Source organism: Mytilus californianus, unplaced genomic scaffold, assembly GCF_021869535.1.
Source record: "Mytilus californianus isolate M0D057914Y unplaced genomic scaffold, xbMytCali1.0.p SCAF_7, whole genome shotgun sequence".
Lineage (NCBI taxonomy): Eukaryota > Metazoa > Mollusca > Bivalvia > Mytilida > Mytilidae > Mytilus > Mytilus californianus.
Genome location: NW_026262723.1, coordinates 89,027,967 through 89,040,994, shown reverse-complemented (window position 1 = coordinate 89,040,994; position 13,028 = coordinate 89,027,967). Strand labels below are relative to the sequence as shown.

General features: G+C 33.4%; 1 protein-coding gene across 2 annotated transcripts in view; it reads right to left on the bottom strand.

Moving 5' to 3' along the window:
- Positions 1–13,028, bottom strand: part of LOC127707933 (protein Wnt-2-like) — a 29,183-nt gene that overhangs the window by 576 nt on the left and 15,579 nt on the right. For both annotated transcript variants that reach the window (XM_052212691.1, XM_052212692.1), the window contains exons 8-11: positions 11,405–11,486; positions 6,424–6,556; positions 648–770; positions 155–309 (exon numbers count right to left, since the gene is read on the bottom strand). In XM_052212691.1, coding sequence (XP_052068651.1) covers positions 155–309; positions 648–770; positions 6,424–6,556; positions 11,405–11,486 — 493 coding nt within the window. The remainder of the gene's footprint in view (positions 1–154; positions 310–647; positions 771–6,423; positions 6,557–11,404; positions 11,487–13,028) is intronic.

Below are 13,028 nucleotides of genomic sequence, written 5' to 3'. Positions count from 1 at the left end.
TACCTAAGCGGCATTTACCACTCGAAATTGTTCCGAACGTACATGAATATAAGATTTCTTTTAAATATAGCTGTTCGTTGAGAAGGAAGCTTGTTCAAATACAAGTCCAATTAATAATAACGACTTTACTCAAGTTAGGCAATATTTCACCCACCTTATGTCCAACTTCATAATTATGTAGTTGCATAGCTGCATTTTCATCCTTTCCAGAAGCTAATTCCTTAAGGAACTCGTATGTAAATTTGCCTCCAAATTTGATATTGTTACTGCAGCCATCCCAATAAAAAGTTTGAATGTTGTCTACTGGATCTATAGAAAATGAAAATAACATTCAAATGATTTGTATAAAACATGTAGCCGATCATTGAAATAATTATTTATATATTTATTGTTATATTAGAATGGAAGGTTGTAATAAAACATTCTAACAGGATCATGTTAAAACAAGAGGATTTCTGTTATTCCTTCTACATGTAAGTTATTTGTTAGTTTTGATATTAATTATCACTATTGTAAATTTCAAATTATACCTAAATAATTATACATTGAACGAAAAAAATACGTCGATATTGACACAAAAAGATGATGTGAAAATCTTTCTATGAAGTGCAACGCATCGTTTATGATGATATCAATTGTTGCAATACCTAGTTTATATTGTGTTTTCTCACATGAACAGAACGTTTCTTGCCCAGAGCTGCACAGTTTTGCAATAGCATGAATTATTCCAGCTGCAGTAATTGCTTGAACAAAAGCAGCCTCTCTTGTGGCTGAAATTGAAATAGAAATAGAAAAAGTATTTTTTGACAACTTAAATGAATAAGATAGGTTTAATTCTTTAAAAACATATGAAGCTAATATAACCATAAGTTTGTTTTAGCTTTCTAAAAAGCTTTGGAGTGCTTCGCTGTATCATATTTTTAAGTAAGATGTTGTGTATGTGGTTGTTTAAGTATAGAAACTGTGTTATTTATCTCCTTTGTACATATACTCATGAGTGTGGTATTATAAGCCTGTCTTAGATGTGACATATTATGGTATACTGTAGAGTGTTCATGAACAATCCCTACAAAAACTAAAAATTTGTTTTAATCAATTGTCTCATAATTTTAACCTAACATTTGGAATGAATAAAGAAAGCTTCCTTTTGATTTTAAAATTCTTTGGTGGCGTCATTTTGAGAGATACCGTTTTATTTTGAAAATTTACGATTTGTCATTCCACAGTTATGGCACTTTGACGCTCAGATCAATAAAATGTAATACCCTACATGTCATGCACAAGGTCTAGTATGTTTGGACCAATTTACTACACACTTTACCCTGTTGTTAGTAATGGTGAATCTCGACTCTCTTTTGGATTTTGAAAATTTTGTTGTTTGTTGTTGTTCGAGAGCTATGGGACTTTTGGCCCAATATTTATTTGCGTATGGATATCTTTATGTATGTTTTTCTACATAGCAATATAAATATCCCAGATCATTCTCACAATTCTAATGCACAATTTTGGGGTATCATGTGCTTTTGGCGTAGCTGTTTTTATGTATCATTTGATTTTATAATATGAAATACATGTATTTTGACAAAGTTCTTAAAGATCATTGGCAGTAATATGTATTTTAAGTGTAGTGGTATTAGCATATATAGTCAGATAAGCACTCAGAAACTTTTTAATCTTTGCCTGCCTTTTATTATGGACATACGATACAGTTTTGATCCCACGGTGAATTTTTGACGAAAGTTTGCATACAAGCTATTTTTAACCTAGTCAATTCAAATATGTAATAAAAAAATATACCTTCACGTGCTACTTTTGGAGATAAATGGGGTCGAAATTTTAGACTTTTACTGGACAGTTTGGTTTCTTGGACTTTTCTATCCTTTGGAAAGACATCCCTGAGGCAACGCCAAATTAATACCTCGTCCATCGGATCCCCCGCGTGTTGTGAAAGGTCGACGAGAAAAAAGTACTTTTTTTTAAAAACCCGCGTCCAGTACGGAGCCGCGCGCGTCCGTCTCCAAATTTATGTTACCAAAATTTTAATCATGTATATTCTAAACGTAAGACATAAGTGGAATATTTGTAGTTACAGTAGTAACGAAGGCAACGACCTTACTACCAAACACAGGAGTGGAATGTGATTTTGACAATTCTTTTACCGATATGTTCGAAGTGCTCCGTGCAAGACCACAAAGCACCAACGCCTCCAAATTGAAAGATTTGATGACAATATAACATGCATGAAAATAAAAGTTAATTCCGAAGATTGAAATGGCACCGCAATGATACTATATGTATTATATTTTTTACTTTTTTTATCTTTTATAATAAAAGTTTTTTTCCCTTGAAACTTTCATTTGATATTTGCTTGTATCATTACAAAGTTAAAAAGCATGGAATTTGACAAGAAAGTGTTTGTGAAATTCTTCTTTCCCCCAAGGGTGACTAGGAAATCGAAATATGGTCACCATAGGTCTTCTTCGAACCGGCAGTAAAACCCTCACCAGAGTGGGGCGTTCATTTGGCTGTGCGGGATGTACAAGTTCGCAACCACGTCCGGTCAGAATGGCGACGTTAAATCTGATGCCTCGTGTAGGGAGAGTGTCATGCTCTTTGCACGTTAAAAACCCTTGCAACAACTGTTTGAGTGGTCCGTAGGTGGCCTGTTGCAAGGCTGAATATCTTTCCCTGACCAATTTTCCCTCATTTTTTCCCGTGGCAGTCCAAATGTCACCGACCTTCATCCTAGACGGCCTCTGTTACAGGCCCTACACATCGTATTTATTGTTAATTTGTTCTCGTCCTGAACATGCATGAAATATTTGCCACTGGATTTTAAGCAACCAACAATCAACCAATCATATTATATTCTTCAGGAAAGCAATGACTAAGTGAAATGTATTGAAATGTGCCTTTTGTTTAATTAGTATTTTTATATCTGGTGTGATGCATTTAAATATGCAGTAGTATAAATTGGTGTGGTTTTTGAAGGACAATCCTTTATAAATTTTCATCTTCTTGTATACACAAATATGTATGGTTGTATATAAAAGCTTTATACATGCATATATTCTTTGCATACGTTTATTTGAAATGACATACCATTCTATATGTGCCTGTCCCAAGTCAGGAGCCTGTAGTTCACTGGTTGTCGTTGGTTCATGTCTGTTAAATTTGTTTTTCGTAAATTGTTTTGTTATGAATTAGGCCGTTAGTTTGCTCGATTGAATTGTTTCATATTTTTCATTTCATGGCCTTTTATAGCCGACTATACGATATGGGTTTTTTTCATTTTTGAAGGCCGTACGGTTGCATATATGCAATTTGAACTGGTGGATAGTTGTTTCATTGGCATCCATACCACATCTCCTTACTTTTATAATGCATCAATTATAACTGACATCAAACATGGATGTCTACCTGTTCAATGCTGTTGTACATTTGTATGATCAGCTGGATCTTTATTTGAGCAGACTACACGAAGTTGTAGGTTTTGCTACTAGTTAACCATTTTTGTACTTGAAATGTTGTGAAAAGATTCAACAGGGTGTCTGAGAACAAATTAAGAAGCAAAGTAGAGTAATATAAGAACTAGGATATGAGATATATAAAAACATGAAGCACCAAAACTGCGTAAATTTCTGAACGATCGCTTGCATAAAATGCTTTTCATAGATTTTATTTTTTTAATATTTCAAAAATATTGTCGCTCGCTAGTGAAAAATGCTTTCGCCTACCAAAAATTAAACTTCGAAAAAAAAAAAAACAAATAAAAAAAGTTTGCTCGCTCGCTACCCTTTTTGACGGAAAGTGTCCGAAGAACTAGAAATTAATTTGTTGTGGCCTAACTTTTTAGTTTCAAAAGATAAACGCACGCGGATTTTTTGTAAAAACATTTGGAATATCTTCTCTTCATAAGTGGGTTGAATTTGGGCAATAGTTCTTTGGAAATAACTAATTTTTATCACATTTTCACGATTTTAGTAAAAAAAAACGGCATTTTTGGCTGAATATTTATCTAATTTGAAAAAAAATTCATCGGGGATTTGTTCATAAAAATTGGCACAAATAATCTTTATACATAATCAAGCCAAATGTCATTTTTAAAAAGAGGGGCCTATGAACGCGTTTTCAAGTAAAATCAGTCTGAATGACAAAAATCAGTAGAAAAATGCATCTTTTCTCGATATGTCACAGTTTGACGTCGCGAAAAATAACATATTACGTTAGCGGCGTCATTACCTCCCCTGTAACTGTATCGTATGCCATTAATCAATATGAGTTTGAAGCAATATTATATAGCAAGGTAAACCAGTAAAGGCAAAATCATTCAGTGATCGGGTATCAGAGCGGCTCTTAAATACCCATGCTGATATTTTCCCGTATTTTCCCGTATTCAATACCTTCTCCTGTCCGCGACATGTTCCCAATTCTATGTATCATTCTAGCCAATAGAATCCTTCCCAAATCATAAGGCAACCAATGAGAACCGATATCTGTTACGTATTAATTTCAATAATGCCGTGAATATCGTATGAAACTGATAGTTTCGCACCGTGATGCGTAGCAAAACAAAACAAAGAGATTCATTTAATTGGAAACCATCGTAATCTTGCTCTCAACGACATTTCGTTGGCGAATTGCCCAGCATTATAAGAGCGAGGAGCATTATAAAACATTGTTGTGTTCGATATGACTATACTCAGATAATATTTATACAGTGATATTGTTGATCAATTTGTCTTTGTTGCTTTTCTCCTTTTTAAAATTGCGGACTGTTATTCACACGTAAAATCTTAACGTTAATTAAATTTGTCATAAAGCGTAAATGACAGCCTGAAAATATAAGACGTCGATCTATGAATGTCATGATTACTGAAGCATCATGTGATTTGAATGTCAAAATGTCATAAAGAGAATATAAAAACTTAAACCCATCAAGCAAATATCTATGATGGCTAACACCTTCCATATGAACCAAATGTCGCTTTTGGTATGGCATTTTCCTAATTTTTTATTGACAAAAAAGTATATATAAAAATATAAAATAAGGAAATGTGGTATGATTGCCAACGAGACAACTATCCAACAAAGTCCAATTACCGAAATTAAAATTTAAAAAATCATTATTTGGAAGGTCTCATTAAAGAACAAGGTAGTCACAGCAAAAATGTGAATTGCACATATACCACTACATCATTTACGAAAGAGGAGATATTAGAAAATTACATATCCGTCTGTCTCTCTTTTTGTATAAACATCAATAAGGATGATGAAAATTTCCCATCGTTATACATAAACTTCACAAAAATCCTTATAAAGAACAATAATTAGCCAGGTCATCAACCCAATAACATCAACAGATGTTCGACTCAAACATTTTTCTATAGTTCTAACCACCGCTCTTTCAACAGCAAAGAATAGCCTTTAGAAATATTGTGATGAGGTGTATCCAACCAGCGGTGTCATTTAGATGTGTATTTTATAATTTCTAAATATCTACTCAAAACTTTAATCACAATCTTTTCATTTTGCATTTATATCAAAACCTTTGATTATACTAAGCTGTGTTTCTGTTTGTTACCTTGATTTGTCTCTTTCTAATCGATTTGTGAAATTTAAACACCGGTAAGCTAAAAATGACGTTTAGCAGCAAATATTTCAAGAACGATAAAATGTTAATGAAATATAAATATACCCTGAATTCTACTAGACTGACATGATGCATGAATCGGATTAACGCGCTATTCGTAACCTTAAGGATGAGGTATCTTTACTTTTACTTACTCCTAAATTCCGCGTGCTATGTGGCAATACATCAAATACCAGTTATAAATTTTTCGGCCAGACTACCAAAGCGGCCGAGCACAGGTCGCTAGCAGGAGACAACAATGTTACTCTTACTTCGTATTTTGAAAAAAACTCGAGATCACCCCGGTTATTGATAGGGTTTGTGTCGCTAAGTTTTATGTTGTGTTTTGAAGACTGTTGTTTGTCTTTTGGTGGTTTTTTGCCATGACATCGTCAGTTCAGTTTTGACTAATGATTTTAAATATCCTTGTTGTATCTTCCGCCTCTCTTTTAATGCTAAATAACAGATAACGAGCTCGTATTGAAATTGAGATATATAATTTAGAATTGCAAATCTCAAATGTCAAACTTTTGATATGAAATATTCAATTTGAAATGATCTTTCTGATATCTCGAAAAAAAGCTAAATTTCTCTGTCATGTATGTCGCAGATCTTTTATTCGCTCCTCCCTTTTCTAAAGAAGAAATTTTTCGAACCTTCAGTACGCCAGAATATATTCTGTTGAAGGTGCGATTATAATAGCAAGCACTTAGTTATAGCAGTAAACTTGTTACAGAAGTATAAAGGGAAATAAATAGCTGAAGTTGCAAGTCTAGCAATACAAAAATTACCGAATTCTTGACTGATTGGTGCTTTGTTTTCGGGGCAATTCCATCTTTCCCAATTAAATTGATACTGACATTCTTCTTGTGCTGTTAAAGTTCCACTTCTTACACCTTGCAAAATGTGTTTCTTAGACATAACCTGTAAAACAATGTCTGACTTTAGATTCCCGTTTTACTGTAAAACATATCATGAATTTATAGTGATGCAAAGAGTTTTTACATTGTCTTCCATAATAATTCCATCATAAGCCTAGTTGGTTGGTTGATTATTTTTTATTTTAAAACATGCATTTATTTGTTTATTTAAGTTGCACTATAATAAATAATTCTTCTCCTATAGATTAACGTGCATTTGAAATTATCTCTTATAGCTTAGTATGAAAAGAAACCGTTTAATTTGTTCTTTTTTATCCTCGAAATTATTGGATAGTCTTACCCTTTATATTTCGTTGTGAATTTTGCTGTTGTAAAACTAGGGAAATCATCTGAAAGTAAGAAATGTATCTCCCCGTGAATTGCTATCATTCCTGTCCTTATTTTGTAATACATGTACGTATTTGTCCTTTCCGATTATATCCTCGACGTTTCTATAAGGTTTTGATTGCAAATATTTGAATGCATAAAGAATCTGCATACAGACGAATTTAATACAAAACTACGGGTTATGTTAGCAAGGATCACAAAATGATACCCCACCCTATGTAAAGTACATGCTTTTACACGGGAAACCCCAAGAATAATTGAGATAAAAACAAAATGGGAGGTACCCAATAACATTGAATGGTTATGATTGTGGGATTGTTTCAATTAATAGCAATAAGCGGTTTAGTAAGAGTTGCAGATACTGATTGGACCCCTCACCCCATTAAACAATCGTCCATGCTTTCGTTAAGGAAACCCTAACAATGATTCGAATCTAAAAGCACAAAGGCATTATGTCACTGAAAGTTATATAAAATGTTCCATCACCTGTTTAGGATGAGTTGCAGATGGGAGATGTAATAATACTAATATGAAAGCGCATATTATGAAAGTCTATGACTTTGTGCGGGAAACCTCAGAAATCATTCTGATCAGAAAGTAGAATAGGATATGAACAGGTACAGTACGTCATAAAGAAGATGTGAAAGTTTCGTTGATATTCATTATTTGGTTAGAAGAAGAAATTGGTCCGAATACCCCACTTCGTTAAGGGGGATATAATTAAATAAAAGTTATATTTTTAAAAGTCTCCATTTCAATCAGGACGTAAATTGGCAAAAACCTTGAAGAATTTAACTCACCTTAAAGCAATATACCAATGTGTTTTGGTTTCGGTGTTATTTTGAAAAATTATAACAATTTTTACAGAATATAATTTAACTGAGCAGTTAATTTGATGATGCTTTTAATATCTATAAGTAAGATCACTGTTCAGTCATTACAAGATGGAAAGAAACTTTTTGTGGTATTATGAAGTGGATGTATGAATGCGTTAGTGATCTCAGTTTATTGTTCTGTAAACGAAACTATCACGGTCATCATAATGTTTTGTATTCGTTATAACGACAAAAATAATCATGCATGAAAATGTAACTGTTGTCAAGAAATGTGATCAGCAAGTTGAGACAATTACATACAATTCAACTTTAAAATCTGTAAAAAATGTGGTGTTTTATTCAATGGCGAAACAAATAAAAAAAAAAACTAAAATTTGCAGTAAATCTTTTGTGGTATTAGTCATAAAACTGCCTACTAAGATAAAGAACAAATACAGTACGATTTAAGAAAACACATAATCCTGTTTAATCATAAAGGAAAAATGCGTTTTATAATGTAATAGTTTTATTACTTTCATAGTGTGTGAAATATCAAGTTTATACTTATTGTATATATACGTAAACATGTTCACCCAAGATAATAGGCCTCGATGGGTTTTTCTAGCAGAAAAATAACGGTCCTCATATCTGCAGTATCGAATAAGCGAAGTAAATGAATTTTTTTATTCGATGTTGTTTTGATGAAAATTGACCACAGCAGGATTTTTCTACTAGGGCTGCCAAAACGGCTTCATGTATATTTTACTTTTATTTGTTTATTTGTAGTCTATATTTTAAGCTCTGTCTGACCGTTGGCGTATGATTCATGCCATGGTGTGTGACACCTAGACCGGTTTATACGTCAAACGTAATGATAACAAACACCCAAGTGAGAAACCTGAGGTGGCTTACCTAGCCGAAACATAAGTGTCCTCATATCTGCATTTGCCAAGATGCGAGCTGATTGGGGTCTCGAAATTTTTAATGTGTACGCATCTGCATTTTTTGCTATCAGTTACCAAGAGTTATTTATACGTCAAATGGTCGGGTTACATTATTTAACATTATGTAGGAGATGCACATGCCTAATATGTAAATAAAAGTTCTACGAAATCATGCATCTGACTATGAAACTGTTGGAGGTGTCAATGACCAAAAATCGGAACCACTCCTTGATTCATGTTGCCAGAAATGACAAAGTTAGACAATTTTGAAATTCTGTAAAATTGTCCCAAAGGTATAAATAGCTCGAGATGTACGTGTCTATTCATAGTTTGAATGCTATATTTGAAACTGAAGCAGAAGCTGATCACATAAAAGTGACAACATCCGATAATATTTCCTATTTACGATCCGATACCAGATCTCTAATAATCAATACTTGAACATCATTAGCTGTTATTTATTCACGATAATTTGTCTACATATGCTGAATAATGGCCGTGGCATTAAGATTGTCATGATCTTTTAAGGTTCCACAGTGTCCATTTTATTAACACGAAAAAATACGTATATAGTCTATACGTATATAGTCTCATAATTTAGAAAGATAAGAAGTTAGCAATATCCTTTAACTCTACGTTCCGCTATATAGATGATGTTCTCTCACTAAATAATACAAAATTTGGTGACTATGTTGAACGAATCTATCCCATCGAACTAGAGATAAAGGATACTACAGATACAGTTAAGTCTGCCTCATATCTTGACTTACATCTAGAAATTGACAATGAGGGTCTGTTGAAAACAAAACTTTACGACAAAAGAGATGATTTCAGCTTCCCAATTGTGAACTTTCCATTTCTCTGTATCAACATTCCAGCAGCGCCTGCATACGGAGTATATATCTCCCAATTGATACGATATTCCCGGGCTTGTGTTTCCTATCATGATTTCCTTGATAGAGGATTGCTGCTCACAAGGAAGCTATTAAACCAAGAGTTCCAAATGGTGAAGTTGAAGTCATCCCTTCGTAAATTTTACGGACGCCATCACGAGTTGGTTGACCGTTATGGAATAACCGTTTCACAGATGATATCGGATATGTTCCTTATGTCGTAACTACAATACCCTCCCTTTTCACGAATGTGACTTACCGAATTAGACTATTTACCGGATTTGTAATTACATAAGTAACACGACGGGTGCCACATGTGGAGCAGGATCTGCTTACCCTTCTGGAGCACCTGAGATCACCCCCAGTTTTTGGTGGGGTTCGTGTTGCTTAGTCTTTGGTTTTCTATGTTGTGTCATCTGTAATATTATTTGTCTGTTTGTCTTTTTATTTTTGGCCATGGCGTTGTCAGTTTGTTTTCGATCTATGAGTTTGACTGTCCCTCTGATATCTTTCGTCCCTCTTTAGTAACACATTGGGCTATTTATAAAGGGGAAGCTCAAATTAAACAAGACAAAATCTTGTAAATACCTCCATTCATTTGATCTGTTTGTGCCATACATGAGAAATAAAAAAAGTCTTACAGGAGCATTCCAAACATCAGATACATTGGAATTCAAATCATCTGTTCGAAAACTTGTAAACTGTATTCAACAAAGACATTAAAATACTCCATTAAAAATATCAGACATTTAACAAATCTTTTTCTGAGTTCTTCTTGTATGAATCTTTGTACTAAGATGGAAATGCATAAATTCTTTGTCCTAATGTTTATTTCAATATTTCAAAGTGATTATAATATGAAAGTCATCAAAATTAAATCGGATTGTTTTATGACATACCAATAACTAGAAAACATTTCCAGGATGCTAACAATAAAGTTTCCAAAACCCTGTTTGAGAGAATAACCAAATATAGATGTTTCCCAATACGTCAAAATAGCAAACTTAACATGAGTCATAAACAACTAACTAACTTTTGAAACGATTAGGCTGTTAATTTACTAAACCTTTACATTTATCCACTAAACTGTAAAGTTTCCCTTAAATGGCTTCTCAAAAAGAATGGTGCGGGTCCTAGTTTAATTATAAACCATAATATCGAAACCAAATCAATTTATAATCCTTACAACATGTGAATCATCAAGTTGTATTCACGAAATGTTTTGGAGTTACAAACTAAAAAATAAAAAAATTACTCTTTAGAGCAGATCGAACTGTGCATGTTGGCCTATGTTTTTAACAAATGGTATATAGTCCCTATTTACAACACATTAAACTGTTGTAGTGGTCCACTTTATTGGAGCTCATTCAGTTTCTTTTTTTACAGCCAGTAGAAACAATGTTACAAATACTAAAAGAGGGGCGAAAGATACCAGAGGGACAGTCAAATTCATAGATCGAAAATAAACTGACAACGCCATCGCTAACAAAAAAAAAGACAAACAGACAAATTATAGTACACAAGACGCAACATAGAAAACTAAAGACTAAGCAACACAAACCCCTACAAAAACTGGGGGTAATCTCAGGTGCTCCGGAAGGGTAAGCAGATCCTGCTCCACATGTGTTGTTCATATTATTACAAACCCTGTAAATAGTCTAATTCGGTAGGTCATATTCGTGAAAGGGAAGGGGATTGTAGTAACGACATAAGGAATATATCCGATATCATCTGTGAAACGGTTATTCCATAACGGTCAACCAACTCATACTTCATCTTTCATCTTACTAAAGTCCAATTTTATCATAACTAAATTAATTTATCTTATGGCTTTACTTTGATTCATACTTACCTGGAGTCGTGTGAGAAAGTATGCATTGCGGGTATTATTAGATACTATTAGTGGGCCTAATACCAAAGCCGGGTCGAATATCCTGCAAATATAAAGTTGATTGTTGGAATACATTGACAAAGTAAGGAAACTACTTTCTCATAATGCATTGTTTACTTTAAACGGAGTGTTGCATATACAAATTAAAACATCATATACCATAGAAAGTAAAAAATCGAAACAATGAAATAGAAAATCAAAAATATACCACAATGTCATATTCATATGCAAAAACTCACCAAAGATACCAGGGAAACATGATTGAATACAAGGCGTTCGGTTATATTTTCTTCGATAAAATGTAAATAGAATAATGCAGGGTAATTCAGGAAAAGCTTGAATTTGTTTTTCTCATCTGTGGCCCGTATTTTTGCGTTGTAGTCATTTGTAAGTATTTTTCCCAGTATTAAGATAAATCTGGTGTAAGAACGGGAAACATTTTGTCTCTCATGATACTGAGCATTTCATTAATACAAACTAAGTCTGAATTTAACACTGACTGATACATTTTGATGCAGGTGTTTCTCATACAACTTTGTGTTATACCAATTAATAGTTAAATGTTGTGGTATGATAGGAAAAAGGGAAATGAACTAAGCCTTGATGAAGCATCATTTATCGAAATCCAAAAACGAATACACTTTGGTGGATTGTTGTCTCATTGGCAGTCATACCTCATCTCCTGATTTTTATACAGAAGACTTTTTTACGGTGGTATTTTTTACTTTTAAAATCAGAAAATAAAATGGAAAAGGTACCAAGTGGCAACCAAAAATCCAAAATTGACGAAAAACTGACTACACCATGACCAGAGTAAAAACATCGAAAAGATAAACAACACCCTTGAAAAAAATTAACGGAAAGCCTAAATTGAAAAACTCCACTTCACCGAAAATAGAGGTAAACTTTGGTACTCCTGATCCTCTTGTTACATACGTCATCCATGTTACACCTGTAAAATACATTGATTTTTCATATCTGGTGAGAGAGCTAACAGAAATCTTGTAACTGAACTGTGAATGATTCTTGTCTGAAACCAAGATATCACCAAATTCATTAGCCATTGGTCATGTAAATTATCCAACCCAACAACCTGACCTAATATGAAAGGTTGAACATATGATTTTCCAGACAATACTAAACCTATACCAGAAGGGACAGCACAGACATTAAAAAATAAAATCGCATAACATACAACATTCAAAACTAAAGCAAAAGAAACAGAACCTCTTTAAAACAAAACTAGGGAAAACTAAGATGATCAAGAGTAAGCAGTCCCTGGTCAAAAAGTGTCCCTTTCGTGTTGTTCCCTGCAAGTTAAAACTCGTTTATGTAACAATCGGGAAAAAGAGACTAGTGCTACCACAATTGGAACTTGCCTATGGCTATTTTGTTAAAGTCGGTGAAAATTTCAAAGGGATGACTTCAACGTAACAATTTAGAATCCTTAATTCAATACGTTTATTAAACGCAGCAACCCTTAATCAAATAAATATGCATTTCAAGGGTTTTATACATGTTTGTCGTCAGTATAAGTGAAAATGAAAACTATGAAAAAATTCAACAAGATGAGATTCTAGTGGGG